Raw genomic sequence first — 17,499 nt, forward strand, 5'->3', positions numbered from 1 at the left:
AATACGGCTTTCAGAACAAAAGTAATTGCACAAAGAAGAAAGGGAATGCATCATTTTTGGCTTCCTGTTTGCGTGGATACGGTCAGTAAAGCCACCGCATGCGCTTTCCTCTATTTAGCCTTTTAAATGAGGAACAGTTAAATGCCGATCATTTCAACTTTTTGAAAAACTAGTTTGGTTCATCTATATCCGTCATGACACATTAACCGTAATCATGAGAAGATAAAACGTTACGCGCATAATTTATAGCCTATTGAATGTGGCAGGGAGATAATGGCTGTATAAATTGCAGGTAAAGGTAAATGCGCGTGGGGTGGAATGAGGAATTGTTTTAATTAAATGGGGTCTGCACTTTGAGCGCTGTCTTACTATCAAACGTTGGCCGTAACTTCTTGGTGGAAGTTTTAAATAGCACAGCTATTACAAAGTCCCGTAAGTGCAGTAAATATAAACCAGCTAAATACTCCGCGTTGGGATTTACTCGACGGACTGCTAAATATAAAGTCAAATGTAAGCCTCCCATCTTTTGAGTGGACAATGATAAAAACGTATTTTGCATACAAAAGAAGCCAATTGTGTAGGTTTGGTGTATGTTTGTGAGGTGGGGTATTTGGAGTGATATCAGGTTGTTTTTAAAGATTTATGCAAATTATTATTTATTTATTTTACCAAATTATAAACAGAAATAACAATTCAAATCTGAACAAAAACAATGGGGTTCTTTGCTGCTTGGACCCATAATAAATAGTCTTAAAATTTTATCAGATATGTCTTATTCACAACCAGTCCCATGCAAAATTAAGAACAGAAGGCTATTTTCATCATCTTAATTTCCACAACTAATCTAAAATGACCTTCCTTATTTTCTTTCTCATTTCAGCCATGGAGGGTCTTGTCTGAAGAGGATCCAACATAAGCTATTACGGTTTTTTTCCACGGTCTTTTTGGTGGGTTGTTTTATTTATTAAAAAATTCCCTGGTAAGTGTTGTACTTTCATCAAGCAGTCATGGCCGAAAAGGCTGGTTCTGGTGCACCGAAGAGCGGCCCCCGGGCCCCAGGCTCCCTTCCACCAGAACCCATCGAGATCATCCGGACCAAAGCCCGCTCCAGAAGGGTCCGCATCAACGTGGGCGGGCTGAACCATGAGGTGCTGTGGAGGACTCTAGACAGGCTCCCACGGACCAGGCTGGGGAAACTCAGAGACTGCAACACCCATGAATCCTTAATGGAGGTCTGTGATGACTACAGCCTGAACGAGAACGAGTACTTCTTCGACAGGCACCCGGGGGCGTTCACCTCCATCTTGAATTTTTACCGAACGGGGAAGCTGCACATGATGGAGGAGATGTGTGCCCTCTCTTTTGGTCAGGAGCTTGACTACTGGGGCATAGATGAGATCTACCTGGAGTCGTGCTGCCAGGCCCGGTACCACCAGAAGAAGGAGCAGATGAATGAGGAGCTGAGGAGGGAGGCAGAGACTCTGAGAGAGAGGGAGGGGGAGGGGGAATTTGATAACACCTGCTGCCCAGACAAAAGGAAAAAGCTCTGGGACCTGCTGGAGAAGCCCAGCTCCTCTGTCGCTGCCAAGGTAAGGTGAAAGGTTGCCACACCTCAGATGTTCTTTTTGATTGGTCTTCTCATCATGCAACTTTACACCCTGCTGTAACAAGAGGTTTTCCTGGAAGGACTTGCTGCCCAGACTTAGAAGGGAGTCAATTGAACTAAATTAGTGTTTGAAAACAAAGCTACAGATTATTTTAGGCTGGTGTTAATGAGAGGAAAGACAGCATGTTTTGTTCCAAAGGAATTCCTTGTGGTATTCTTCTTGCTCACCCGGCAAACTGAGTCTGACTAAAAAAAAGAGCTAAAAGGCACACAGAAGTAAAGTACAGAATTGATGGTTGAATTCTCCTATGAAATATGACAACAAGAGGAGTAAACACAGCTCACATACAGTAGGTGCTGATAAGAAAGAAAGGAAGAAAGAAAGAAAGCATTAGATGAAAAAAGAAAAAAGAAAGACAGATTGACGTTATGAGGAATTGTACTCTGAGGAAGTGAAAATGGATGAGTGCTCTTAACAGTAATAGTCTTCCTGGGTTATGATCTATTTGAGGGGACCTCGGTACCTTAGCATATGGATTAGGACTTAAATTGTGTACACTTGGCGGCACTTAATCCTTGAACACATTTTTTGAATTTATTAGGGATAATCCATCAAAAGCGTTAGTTTTCTCATTTAAATAACAGCCGCATGCAAGAGGTTTGCAGTACGGGGTCTGTATTTTATTTTCAATTATTTGTAGCCAATATTTGTAGCTGTATTACTACAGCTTAAAGAGGACCCATTGATGACTTCTCGCCATTACCCACTGTGCAAGAATATCTCATAGCAAGCCTTTGAGGCTATTCTGCTGCTGGTGTTCATTCTTTCCCTTTAAGGGATCTGATTTATACCTGTGACACCAGGTAAATGGAATATCTAGCCAATCAGTGACATTGATCAATCAATTAATTCTGAGGTAGAAAAGGACCAGACTTGAGTATCTAGGCCTTAGTCTTTTCGAGGTTCCTAAATTTTGCTCCACATACCATGTCATCCTTGAAATTCGATCAGCAATAATTCATTAGGAGCCCCTTGAATGGTTCTTTGAACACCAGGGGGGTTATATTTCGTGTCTCGGGACTGTATCCTGAAACCATCTTCTTTTGACAGATGGGTAAGCCTTTCTTAACACGTGAAGAACTACCGCTGTTGGACTAGATGGCTGTATTTACATTATAGGCACTGTAGAATGGGAAGTTGGGATGCATTTTCCTGAAATGCCTCGTCATCTGTTTTCACGGCACAGTTTCACAATTGCTGCAGGGCTCACATGTGATTCGATTTCAGCTCCATTTCCCACTTAATTTATGACCCTGGGGTTGGAAGTCAAAATATCAAAACCGTTGTAATCATGCTGCATATATTGCATTTCAGGAATATGCACTGCATAGTGGGCAATAATTTAAAAGGCTTTGTTGTCAACACCTCCGGCGTTCTGTACTCCTTGAGAGGTGTCACTTTGCTTGATGAATTCTGCTTTGTTGGCAACATTCTACTCTTTCTTCATGTGAAGCAGCAATTTGCATCTATCAGTTCAGACTTCTCCTGTCCTATAATTGTATCTGTAAATTTCATATAGCAAAGCTGTATGTATCATACTTTGATCAATTAAATTAAAGCAGTGTACATTATTTTGTACATATATCAGTATTTCTGGTGATTTAGTCTTTCCTGCTAGGAATGTATAATCAAGAATATTCAAAAACTTCCGTCATCTGATAAATTGCATTGAGGACCAGTGCCTGAAAGGACAATCAGAACTTGAGAAGGCCTTTTTTAGGATGCCCTACCCAGGAGAATGCCACCACCTCTGGCTGCAGACGTTTGTGGGTTGTTTTAAGCAGTGTTTACGATGCAAGCTGGGCCTTTGTCAAAGCCACTCAAACAGCCTATCGTATTACCTCATAGGAGCTTTCTGCGAATGTATCCAAACATGACGACATTGAATCCAGGTTTATGACACCTCCTGCCTTGAACTGAGGTTAAATTTGGGGTGGCTGACATTTGCACACAGCATGTTCAACAAGAGTAGAATTCCAGGCTTATTCAGGGAAAGAGAGAGAGAGAGAAACAGAGAGAGAGAAAGAGAGACAGACAAACAGACAGAGAGAGCGTGGGGGGTTGTGGGGGTTTGGGGGGGGGGGGTGGGACTAGTCTTGACAACAAATGACAGAGTAGTCTAAGTGATGCGTGCTAACAGTGCACTGGCCCTTTCCTCAAACATTGATTATGAATAATAGATGTAATGGTCACCAGAAGAGAAATTCTCTGCTTTTCGTGCTGTACTTTGTTGCACTGTACATAGTTAACATTCACAGAGGAGAGTGAATCATTGGAGAATGCTGTGCCTTGGCACACTGTGATTCTCTATAAATAGTTAACCTCTTAATAAAACGTTAGCTGTAGGTACAGGTAAAACAGGGCTGTGAAGCAGGACAGATATTTTCTGGAGGAAAACTCCAGAAGCTTTTTTACACCCATGTGAATAAAGTTAGTAGATTGCCTGACGTGCTGTGACATTTTAAATGCATTGTAATCCGTAACATTGATGTCATGACAACAACCAGCATGTTGCTGACATAACTTACAGAACAGTAAAATAACAGGCGGCAGTAGCACTCAGCGTGATTGAATGACACTACACAGGGAAATGTAAATGATTTCGAATTTAAAAGCTACAAATTGTGTGTAAATTACACTTAATTGTAATCAAACTTCAAACCTGAAAAAAGGAAAGGACACATGAATGTGGATCGGTATAATGCATGGGTTTTAAAGATGATAAAACATATCTGAGGTTTATTATATGAAGACTTAATTCACACTGAGAGCCATCTCAGTGTCATCTCATATGTCAAAACCTAAAATATTTTGTTACAGAATGCCTTTCCACAACCGCAATTACAGCCAGACTTGAAAGGCTTTAGTCTGTGTCAGCAGGCAATTCTGAATCATCCTTTAGGAATATTAAAGCAAAACCATATCTTCACAGTTTATAATGTAGTGTATAATGTATTTCTTATTAGGATTACCATAACAATTAAGATACTGGTTAATGCAATAGATAAGTAAGTAAAGCCATGCGTTATAAAATATTACAGGATTACCAGAAAATCAGTCATAATTGATTTGTTGTATGATTTTTATGTATACATATATGAAATCATCATTTTTATGTGATATATGATAGAATGTATTATTGAACAAAACATTCACAGGATTCTAAGGAGACCCATACTGTAAAAGCTGTTGTTGTTCTTTCTTTGTACTATAAGTCATTTTGGATGGCTTTGCCTTTTCAACTTTATTATACAGTAGAGGACACTTGCTTCTGTATGGGGTCATAAGCAAGCTATATTTAGTTCTGAAGACTGTTTTATATGGTACAGTTTATATGCAGTGCCATTGTGACATGTTTGGGTATTCTGTCAAAAATTGTATATGGGTTATTCCATGACAAAAAAAATGGACGGCATTTGTTTAGGCTTATTGATAAGGTAGACGTTATGTTTCCAGGGCTTGTCCTGATCATTGCTTCATTGTGTACTCATATAGGAACTAGCCTGGGTGTCAGGGTCTCATTTGTCTGTGTGCTGTGAATCTGACAGTGATGATGCACTATGGTTTGTGCACCGTAACCAAAACATTAGCTCACAGTGTGCGCTATTATCTTTGGGCCTGCTTGATATTTAAGTCTTGTAGCACTTAAGAGGGAACGTATTAATAAACAAGAAATTTAGTCTTCAGTCTACCCACAAAGAGATTTGTCCTTAACTTTGTGTAACAAAGTTTATCAATATGTCACTTTTTACCTTTTTATGTACTATGAACTCACTGTGTATACAATGTGTGTTGCACTTTCTTAGTTGTTGCTATGTGAAATCCTGTATGAAGCAGAAACACAGTATAATACAGTATAGCACACCACAGAATCCATCATATACTGTTTAATTCAGCAAGTAGTGGTGAATACAAACTCTTTTTAATGCCATATCTACAGAATTCAGCACGGCCTTTGTCATTTGGTCTGCATCTTAAAATATCGACAATTAAACCATCAAACAGACATCCTTGCCAAACCTGATTGAAATTATTGATGTCGTTAATCGTTTTGACTTGACCTGAAAAACTTGTATTTCACAGAGGAAAATTTATGGTGTTGACATTTAGCTTGTAATGTAAATGCTGCATTATTTTGTGTATCACAAAGGCTAATCGTGTTAACCTGCCATTTTCACTTTCCCTCCTACCAGATCTGTATTTTCTCGCCAACCATATAATAATCCCCGATCAGACAGCATGGTATTCAGGGATTTTATTCAATGAGGAATCCTTCATCAGAAAGGAGGCTTCTGTCCTCACACAGGAAATTTGTGCAAGGTAAAACTGGCGGTGGCATATTTTGGCTGTGGCTGTGCTGAACAGCTGGGCGGAGCAGTTCTTTTCTGCTTTCTCCAGTAAATAAGTTTGCTAAGTGGTTATGCCAGGACTTGTGTGCAGTTCAACACAGTGTTCTCCTTTCCTGTCCTCAGCCAAGAAACAACAGAAGCGAATGTCAACGCCACTTACCCAGCCCATCATATTTGGGTTTCAGCGCTCTTGCAGGACAGATACCTATTTAATCTGTCGATCATGAAATATTGCCCAATAAAAAACATAAAAATGAGCAGAAATAGTCTCTTACAAATATTGAGCATATTCATAGTTTCACATAAATTCATATGTGGGACTCTTAGTTGTAACTTCCCTAGGGACACAAAAAGCCATAGAACTTCTTCAAATAATTTATTCAAACATATTTCTGCATTGGATTTGAATTAGACAGAGACCATTGCATTCCTACAGCCTGCAAGCACCTGCTCTGATTGGTAACAGATATGTGTTGTGGTAAACGGGTCTGTGTTTCAGTCAGAAAGTCAATGCAGCACCATTATGGCTCTGTCACTGGCAACAGACAGAAAGTGCTGCCAAATTTTCACAGACCTTCTCCTTTCATCTCTGCACAAATTGTGATCTTTTCTCAGAAAATGTAATCAATAGGCATTGGCATTTTTTGAGCGAATGCTCTTGGCTAGTTTATATAATGGATTTTTTGCCTTTTCAGTTTATTTTGCAAAAACAACAGGACAGCATCATGGCATACAATTACATGAATAAGTACAGGAGCATTCTGCTCATGTATATGTTTACAGTATACGACTTGTGTTGCTATTGTCGGATATCCAATTTTGTTGTAAATGACATTGTTTAATTTGACATGGGAATTGAGTAGGGTATGCAAATATATTGACTAGGATTTGAACAACCTGCATCTGTTCATGAATGATATTATATGTCAATTAAGAGTTAACTGTCTTTTCCCCTGCCACAATATTCCAGTTACATAATACTTTCCACAGAGACATTATCAGTGCAGTCTAGCATTTAGGCCCTACCTTCCAAATACGATCTACCCTGCCCTCTTAATCAGATTTGGAATAGTATGGGCAATACAGGTTCTTATGGTGTGTCTATAGAACTACATTGAAGAGCGAAGATGTGAAAAACCCATGTAGTGTAACTATAAAATACATTGACAGGCTTGTGTATTTACTTGCTTAATTTGGTCCTTTGCAGAAAGAAAGAGCATGCTTTTTGCTTTTAATTGAACACATTAGCATTGTTAGAAACAGCATGCTCAAATAGCATTACTAATAATAATCTTTATTTCTTTAAAGTTGGTTTTGGTACAACATGTTGTACATTGCGAGGTTTGTGTCTTTGGTAGAGCACCTGTCACTGTCAAAGTTACTGTAAAGGGGGCAGGAGTGCTGGGCATCAACACTGTTTACAGGGGCCATCAGACAACTGACAAGGACAAGAATCTCGATCCCAGCACACTCAAGAATCTGTATACCTCATTGGTATAGGCCTACACTGTCACACTTCGTTTCTCCCAGCATTTGGCAATATTGTGTAGACTTATACAAATAACACTGCAGGGTATGTCAAGGTTGACAGTTACCATCAAAATCTAAAAATTAATTGAATCCATGACACCTGTGACTTCTGTTACAAACACCCAGCCTTAATTATACCTCACAGAAATCCAAATCATTGTGCTCGGAACCATTTTAGATGACCTTGAGTGTTGTTTATATTTTATAACGCTCAAGATTTTAAAGTCACCAGCTTAAGTTGCTCTGAATTAACTGGCATTTGGAAAAGGAAAATCATTTTGAACTAGTAGTATTGAAGTAGTATTGCTAATGATTATAGATTTTAGAGTGCACTCTACTACATGCTTGTTTGCGTCTATTTATGGAACGTATATGTTAACCAATGTCAGTGTTGGGCATTTTCAATTAACTGCATGCATCTATGAGAAACAAACAAGCCAAATAGTTTAATTAGAGAGTGAACTAAGGATTGGTACATGAGAGGATTTGGAAGTATATGTACTGCAGGCCACCGTCTGCTTATGGATATACTCATATTTCTCTCATTATATAAGGCATAATGACAGAGAGCTTTTTCACAGTATATAATACTCTGTAATACACAGACAAATTGGAACGCTAGGTCCAAATTCCAAATGATGCACGACATCCATTCCTGAAGTAGACAGGGAAGATATCCATTATATATGGCTGTTTATTTATTTTTGTGGTCTATTTCAGCAGGTTGGGATTTGGGGCTGATTTTATGCATTTCATTCCCATATGTAATTATATGCATTTTATTTTCCTGTGAGAACTGAAAAGATTTAATGAAAATCTCATCCTGTATGCCAGCCCTCCAGGCTAATGCAAATATGCTGTCAACCAATAATTCAAAATTGGGTTGTGAAGCCACAATTATATTATAAAAGATGACAAGGACAACAAGCTAGGTAAGGGCAGAGATGACAACACAAATGTTTCCCAGAGTGAATAGTCAATGATAACATGGAATGACACAAACAAAATCATCAACAAAATGATTTTTTTTTAAAAAGAGAAGTCATTGCAAAATGACTTTTTGCTTCTCTTGAAATTACAGCAAGGATGAAATCATAGAGGGACACTGAATTGGTGGATTCAGGTGGTCCACAATATTTAATTAAATTTACTCACCATTGAAGTGCAGTGATCCTCCTAGGACTAATGCTTTCACACCTCAATATTAGAGGTGACAGTGATGAGGTACCCTCCTTATGTAGATGAAGCCATATGTGGAAAGGCAGTCAGGAATGACTAATTTCCTGTCCTATACAATATTTTGTCAAGAATCTCAACAATCTCTAGTACAAGCACCACTGAGCAGGAGAGAAAAGTTCAGGTTGGAAATTCAGTCGTGACTGTAGCATAATTTCTGGTGATAAGGATTAGGGAGACTGCTTGTAGATCATAAGGTGTGTTCACTCTCAAGCCCAAACCAAGAGCCATGTCACTCTTTATACTCCATCTTAAGAAAGTTATTCTCAATCTCCATTTAGATCAAACAGTCAGTATAGAACATGAGCAGACTGAGGACCCTTTTGATATCAAACATTATTTGAGCTGATCATGAATATTTTTCCTTCGATACCTAAGAATGAGGCTTGCTAGCCAAGGGTACTGTTCAGCCCACTTTGTGTTTTTGGCTAGCAAGGGCAAGAGTGAACAGACACAGTGGGGTTTTGACAACCTGTCTGCTGCTGGTCAGGGTACAAGCAGGCCAAGGCCTGGCTTAGTGAACTGTGTAATTGCATGGCATCAAAGCTATCAGGGAGACGGATATATTAAAGGAACATTTGGTCAATATTTCATGAGGCATAGCTATATGTTTAGTTACAGCAGCTCCAGAGCACCCTGCTACAAAAGCCCCTGCATCAGGCGCTCATGTTGGCCCTGCATAACAAAATCTAGTTGAGACATTTCAAATGACTCATTGGATATTTATGTGAAATGGTGACTGTTGCTTTGTAGTTATACTGTCCTTGGGCCTCCTGAGTAGTGCATGCCATTGAGGTACTTGTGTTTAGTGGCAATGATGCGGCATACAGTTTGGGCTTCCTCAGCCAGTGTTGATCATATTCTTTATTTTCAGGTGAGTTTGCTAGCTAACTTTTTTTTTTCTTTCTAAGAATGTGTCTGCACTACGCTGTGAAAATTTTCTTCTTTTTTCAAATGTGAATGTGGCATTATGGATAGTCTGAGCTGTGCCCTATATAGACAAGTGGGCCTTGTTAGCCTGTGTTATAGTAAACATCAGTGGGCAGGAAAGACAGAGACATTGTGAAGGCAGTCAGCAAAGAGGCTGAGCTAAGAGCTAACTGTGTGCCCTCTAGAGGCTGGTGTGGAAGGAAGGTGTGGAGAGGCAGAAGGGGCCTGGCTCAGCTCTCCCAACGTCAGGCGCCCATTACCTGCTTCACTAACCTGCCACTGGGCCCTGGAAAACAAAGGAGACCTTTTTTGCCAGCGTGGCCTTGTACACATTTTTAATGAAATGCCACAAACAATTTCTCACCGTTGTGGTTATGCGTCCGTGCGTAGGACAATATTGCCAGAAGGAAAACGGGTCCACTAGCTACCTCTATATCTCCGATGTGAAGAATGACCTGAGAACCCCCACAGTCTCAGTCCCATTTGTCAGGCTGTGACATAGCGTTATATTGGCACTAGGAGTGACGCTGCTATATTTGGCCAACAGTCAATCATGTTTGTGATTCAGTACAATGCAACCTTATTTTTTCAGGTGTCCCTTTTATGCCCTGCCATTATCTGACACTGAGAGAAATTATGGGAGAAGGTGGGATGACTCCAGGTTGATCTTTGTTCTGCAACACAATTGAGACTTTACTTACTAAAACATAAGTAAATAAGTGATTGCTTCAGATTGCCTGGTTAAAACGATACAGTTGTTTGTACTGATGAACAACATTGGTTTACCGCTTTAGTAGTATTAAGCCATTAACCACTACTGTTGGTCATACAGAAAAAAATATTCTCTTTTCCTTTTATTTTCTTAGTACTTGCCTTCATCTGAGAGATACTGTGTTTGCAACGTTACCATGGCGACTGGCTAAAAAACTGGATAGCTCTAATTTTGGAATAATGCTGTAAAATTAAGATGGGGGAAATGCCACGTACATTTCAACCAGAAAACCGCACACCTTGATCTTGGTTTGTGTCATAACCCCATATAATTTACACCATCAATATCGTCAAACTGAGGTGAAATGCCACTGCTTTCAGCTTTTTTTTTTCCCTTTCCCCTCTGAATTCTTGAGAGATTTATATAGCAGACGGTGATAGAACTGCCAATTTTTTCTTCCTGTTCATTAGTTCATTAGCTCATAAACCTCACACGTTCCTTGGCACATAATCCATTTCTCAGAGCCTTCCCCGCCTTCTTATTTTATTTAGTTCCTGCTAAACAAGGCAAACCTCCATGTTCACCATAGGCTGCTGGAGTCTCTCTTCAGAGGAGGCCATAAGATGGAGATGCAGCTGAAATGAACCTGCATTTTGTGGAGAATGCACAGGGGCCAAGGGAAGCCAGGAACCGAGGGCCAGCTTTTTCATGACTACACTGGTATGATTAATTAAATCAGACCATTCCCAGGTCAGTTGTAAATGAAGCGCTCCCTTTTTGGACAAAGATGGATCTTTTTTTCGGTTATTTTTGTGTAAGGTGGCATATCCTTAAAGCTACACAGAAGGGAGAAAATGTAACTGTTGGCCCTCCTAGCTTTCTGTCAGGTTGGCACCACAGTGCCACCATAATTCCCCACCCGGAGTAATCCATCCTCCTGCCTTTTTGGCAAAGCTGGGTCGTAGATAACGTTGGCAAAGCTTGGTTGTAGATAACTGTACGGAGGGTAACCGAATGATTATGAGATCTCCCACCCCAATTTGCAGCTCCCGTAAAAGAGCAGAATGGAAGTGTGAGATGTGACAGAGGGAGCTGATTAAATGGAGCGGAGTCAAAAAGGCTTGGGGGAAATTTATAGGAGGGAGATAGAGAGAGAAAGCAAATGGCGTCGGACACGACCAGCCGAAGCCATTCCCGCCCTGAGCTTCCCGACCGTGGTGTTGGTTCTACGAGCGGCCTCCCTCCAGCTGTGCTGCTGGCACCTGCCCCGGCTTCACCGGCAGCTGTTTGCGGCCCCCGCGCGCCACAGGAAACGGGCGAAAACATCGCCCTCTCCTTTGTGCCGCGTCGTCCGCGCAGGGCGCCGGCGCCGCCAGTGCCGCCAGTGGCCGTGCGAGCGAGCGAGCGAGCGGCGGCATCTCACGCATGCGAGCACGCGTCGTGCGGGGGCAGCTGGCGTGGCCCGTAAGTTGGGCTAATCAGATTAGAAGGTCACATCCGAGGCCAACGTATCATGAGAAGAAGAAGAAGGTTTTGTTAATTGCGTCTGTGCGTAAGTAACACGGAGGTCACGGCTGTAGGTCAGTTAGGTTTCTCGCGTTCTCGTTGTATTTGGAGATAACTGAAATAAGTGAATTTGCATGTTTTTTTATTCTCAGTTAAAGGTCACCGTGGCGACACGTCGTGACGTGTGTCACCGGCAGCTTTTCTTGTCCAGTTTGAACATCGCCGGGTCAGGATGCGATGGACAGTTGACAGTTCACACAATCGCTGTCAGGGTTTCCATTATCTGCCAGAACAAGGTCACTCGGGGTTTGATCCTTGTTTCCTTGCTCTTCCCCATTGCCCCTATATACTGTAGGCCATTCCCTCCCCGTGGAAGACCCGGGGCCACTCATGTGCAGCTAATGAACATTTATGGGAGCTTTCCACCTAATTTTTCAGCTAATTTACCGTGTGTGATGCCATAAGGTGAATCTAAGCTCAGCGGATGCCCAGATATTGCTTCAGCTGTCACATTGACATAGTGGTATTGGCAATTGTTGCTGGCTTTTGTCCTGGTAAAGATTTTTAAAGTATACTGAACTAGCATTAAATTTCCTTTTAAGTAGTTTGAGATTATTTTTTAACTAATACAATCTTTAAAGATGTTTATAAGGTTCTCTTGGCAGGTGAATAAATCATATTAAAAGTAATAGCTGCAATAATAATGAATACACTGTGCTGCATTTATAAATGGCTCTCAGGGGTTCTGGTCTTTTGCAATGGCTTTATTTTTGCCCTTCTTTTTTATATGCATTGTATACCAACAAAATTGTCCTGTACTGCTTCTCATCTATAAATTCTACTTTATTCACCTTAAAATGAAAAAATGCTGCATTGTAATACTTGTCCTTAAACATATACACCATGTGACAGGTACTAAAATGTCCTTAATTTTAGAAATTTAAGATCTCTCTAAAGTTAAACAATTTTCTGCAGAATATAGTTCAAAAATCAAATGCATTCTCACTGAATAACAACTATCTAATAAGGGTTTTATTTTGGGGGCATTAAAATGTAGCAGTCATGCCTTTTCTTTATTCTTTCATTATCATTTGTCCATTTTGTATTCATTCACTTTCCTGGCCTGTCCAATAAAGCATTCCTGTTTAATCTGCAGTGAACCAAGCCTGGAGAATGTGGATTTTCTGGAGTGACGCTGATTCAGAGGTGACCTCGTGTGTGGTCTGTTCTCTTGTCTCACTAGGGGAAATGGCGATTTCATCAGTGACTTTCCTTCAGTTACGCAGCCTGTGGTCTACGCACTGTTTCATTGAGTAGATGAAAGCCAAGCAAAACAACACGTATCTCTCTGCTTTTTTTCACTGCTGACATTTTGATTATTAGACTCCCGTGTCATCCCAGACCATAAACAGTGCATTGCAACTGTTAGTTTCTGCAATAACAGATCACACGTGTTTATATTGTTAGGTATTCATGTTGGATTTGTGTCATACTGTGATGAAGTAGTGGTGCATTGTACGACAGGCAGTTACAGCAATATCATATTTGTGTTTATTCATATTTATTCATATTTTTGCTTTTTAAGTTCTTTCCTTTGATGTGATGATGCACTTATATCAACAGACATTGCTGCAATGTTTTGCAAGCATCTTGTTGCTGAAAGTTTTAGCACGCAAGATTTTAGTAGTCTCTCACATCATTCTGGAGAAGCGATTCAAAGGAAAGCAAGTGCTCGGCTTGTTCAACAATGAGTAATTTGTACTTAAAATGGCGGGGAGTGTGTTGGAATGTCACCAGGCTGTGAGAGAACATGGCAACAGAAGGGTGGGCTTTTCCGGGCAGAGCATGATTCTTCAATGTTTTCAGGAAAATCACACATTGCTCATGCTGAGCTGTTCCTCCTGGACAGAGACACCTTCTAAGTGACACTTAATCTCCTTTGATGGTGTTATCAAGTCTGGTGCCACAAATAGACAGAGTTGTGGCCACTAGCCCGGCTCGTCTGGTCTGCTGTGCTTGATAGATCCTCCAGTGTCACGTGTCAGGAAAGGCAGTTAATCAATTAGTGCATTTCCGCGCGTGGGATTAGCACTAATGTTGCCTATCTGATTAGTTACCACTGTATTCCTTAGCAAAGACACAGCATCAGAGGCCAAATGAGGCTTCATTTGGTTGACACACACAGTGATATTGCTGATAGATGAAGCGTTTTCATCTGGAACAAGTGGCTTCTTTCTTGAAGCAGAGAAAAGTGAAAGTAAGAGCTGCCGTTTGATACCAAAAAGGGTATTATCCGGTTTTTTTTATACCTCCTCCCCACCCATCCTTTTCATGCAAAAGCTTAATGGATGGCCAATGCAATTTCAGTCAATGCTTTCTTCAGGGGAAAAAGCGCTGCAGTCGTTTTTCGCATTTTAGAGCTCATCCTCCATTTTCCCATGAGGCTGTGCAAAGAGTGAGATGGAGAGATGAGCAGTATAAAAGTTATTTAGGCTGTTTAGTGATATGCTGCATTTTTTACTGCATAAGGCCATTCCGTTGTTACTCTTCATCTTGATTCCAAACTCAGATATCTCCATATTTTCCTTTAGTGCTTTTTACTAATTTCCCTTTAGGTTCATAGTGTTATTATATAGTTCAATATCCAATTTAATCAGAAACAGCTTTCAGATTATCTTAAATCATCATTCAGCCACATATTTTTTTCTCAATGTTCTCCAATGGTTTCAAAACACACAATCCAATTCTTTTAGAGCTGTGCTCTCCTTTCAGACATATTTGAATTAATTTCTTAACTCGCATTTCAACACTTATTGTAGCTCTTTAAATCAGCGTGACAGTTAGAATAATTAATTTCATATCGCAAGCATTAAATCTGTTCTCCTGCCAGAAAAACGTCATTGATGTCACGGCTTGCCAGCTTAGGGCTTTTCCTGAGGAAGGGTCTGAAAAAAGAGAGAAGTACTCTCATGAAATATTGATAGCTGGGACATTCTCCTGAATCACAACAAAGTGTTTTCTCCCAGACGGGAGTTCTGGGTAAAAATGGAAAGGGCAGCTCGAAATGAAGTACAACAAAGGTACCTCAAATAAAGGAAGGGCACGGGGGAGAGAGTCTTCTGTGGGAACATAGCTGTAAAATGGTCGCTCAGATGACAGCTGGCTGGTGCATTGTCCTCAGTGCAAGCGAAAGACACAAATACCAGTTCTTCACAAATCTGTCTGATTTTATGGTAAGTACCACTGTCAGTGTTGTATAGTCTACCCTGCTCCTTTCATTAAATTTTTGTAAATAAAAAAATGGGAAATGGGAGCATAAGGGAGAGGCTCTTTTAGCAAATGAAAGACGTGGATCAATTTTGTTTGAACGAGATTTCATGAGTTGCGGCATCGAGTTTGCACACCCCATCTGGCCTCTCTTACCGCTTCCCCACTTCCGCAAGTCTCCGACGGCAACGCTAAAAAACCTGGCACACAGTGCAAGGTAGGCATTAGCATCTGCCGTGTGACCGCGAGGACCACAGAACTTTTCGGCTGAGCTCCCATATTCAGCTGACTGGGCAGGATAGCCCTCTTGTCAGGCATCCCACTCAGATGGGACACTTTTCAGAAGCCTCCTCCAGGTTTTCCAGAGATTGGCTGAGGGAGACGTCCTGCTAGGAAAAATGCACTGACAAGGCTATATGTTTCTTTCCCCTTCAAAGTATGACAAGGTGACTTTGTAGGGCTAGGGATACATACGATGTATAAAAATGGCCATTGGGAGAGTTTACTGAATGATTATTTTCACAGTGAAGCCGAACCAGTAAAAAGAACAGCATGTTGCAGAATTTACCAGAATTTTCCATTGGATTCCTATATACATTTTATTCTCTCTATACTTTTCCGTCACAGCCGACATATTAGTTTGAAATACCTCCTTAATGTGTTCTTTTAAATTACGCAGGTAGCCATATTGGGTATTGTATCACTGGTGACAGTGCTTAATGGTGCTAATGTGCCTGGCTGAAAGGTCATGCTGTTGCCACTGGGATGCTATTGCTTTCCTCCACCTTGCTGCCTGTCTCTCTCTGTCCCTCCTCTCCCCGTCTTCTTCTGTCCCTCACCCTCATATCTTCTTGCTCTCTCTCTCTCTCTCTCTTTCTCTCTCTCCTTTTCTCCTGTTTGCTTTGTCTGGGACGCTCTCTGCTTTGTTTCCCTCCGTACCTCAGTGAACTGTGAATGGAGGCTGCAGTGTCGACGCGCTCCGTTTGACGCCGCGCTTGAGACGCCTTAGAGAAATTAGCGCGCGAGCGGTGCGCCCGCCATGATCCCTCATGAACATGGCGGGCTATTTTAAGTTCTGTTTCCACTGAAACACGTCAAGGTATGAATGATATAGGATATCGCTATCGCTTTATCATCCTGATACCTTAAGCCCTCTCTGCATAATCACATCAAAACCGGATGTGGAGTGTACGCTGATTGCATTTATGGGTTTATCTCTGAGCGTCTCCTCCGGGCTGGAAAAAGGTCTGTGATGGAGCTTAGAGAATGTCGGAGTTCTGTAAGACAGCACTGATGTCAAGGGTGAGCTTGAATCAAAGGAATCTGCGGGATGCCTACTCTCTTGGCTCCAACATCGAAACAGTATTTCCCCAGTGTTTAGTCTGAAGATATATCTTGTCTTCAGAAGAACTGTTTGGCTTCGGCTTATGACGACTGCAATTATATAGATATAGGATCATTTTTTTCTTACTACACCTATGACTATCATATATGGCTGGATTTATATGAAGCCTAGCGTACTTGTATGGTATGTACAGTAATACAGAGAGCTCTGTGATTTGAGACAGCACAGTTTAACACTAGGAAAAAAGAGGACTGAAGCGAATGAGTGGTGATAGTTCTGGGAGAGTGACATTTAACGTGTCCTTCAAGGTGTGATGCCATGTGGAATTGCCTGGATACACTGTATCTATGAGCCTACTCTATTATTTGCCTGGTGCAGCGTATCCTTCCGGTGACATCATGCAATGGGGAGGGAGGTGTCATCATGTAAGGAGCACAGATGGAGGTGATCCACGAGGTCCCTTTCCCTCCTAAACCCTGCTCATGTTCGGTTACTACACCCGCTGTCAGTGCTGCCATTTATATCCTCCCGGGGCCTGGCAGAAAAAAATGAAAGTATTTAAAAAATTTTGACATAATATTTTTCTTGGATGACAATGAAAATATTTTCAGTGAAAATATTTTGAATATTGAATGTCCCCTGCAGTGTAGGTTAGTGGAATGTATGGTTCTTGAGTTAAAGACCAGATACTCATATCCCCTATAGGGGACAGAAATGAATTGCTTAGGACTTAGGAGGTTATAGAGGGGCTGTAGAAACCAGGACATGGCAACCTGCGAGCCCATTGTGAGGACAGGAATGTGCCGGCCCTGCTCCATGTCGAATTGTGTGCGTCAGCTGGAATGGCACCTGCTGTGACTGCTCAGAGCCTTTTGCAAATGGCTTAAGAGTGAAAAATAGCAGGCAGGTCATTGAAGGATTTTAGTGACAATGTGTTGCTTAATCAGACCGCTATCG

At 41.1% G+C, this 17,499-nt stretch overlaps 1 protein-coding gene across 1 annotated transcript in view; it reads left to right on the forward strand.

The window, feature by feature from the left end:
• The window catches only part of kcnb2b (potassium voltage-gated channel subfamily B member 2b), an 81,152-nt gene that overhangs the window by 1,253 nt on the left and 62,400 nt on the right, over nucleotides 1-17,499 (forward strand). Inside the window, exon 2 of the mRNA XM_064333084.1 lies at nucleotides 881-1,589. Within this exon, the coding sequence (XP_064189154.1) occupies nucleotides 1,008-1,589 (582 nt within the window). The 5' untranslated portion in view covers nucleotides 881-1,007. The remainder of the gene's footprint in view (nucleotides 1-880; nucleotides 1,590-17,499) is intronic.

Source organism: Anguilla rostrata, chromosome 4 (genome assembly GCF_018555375.3).
Source record: "Anguilla rostrata isolate EN2019 chromosome 4, ASM1855537v3, whole genome shotgun sequence".
NCBI classification, from domain to species: Eukaryota; Metazoa; Chordata; class Actinopteri; order Anguilliformes; family Anguillidae; genus Anguilla; species Anguilla rostrata.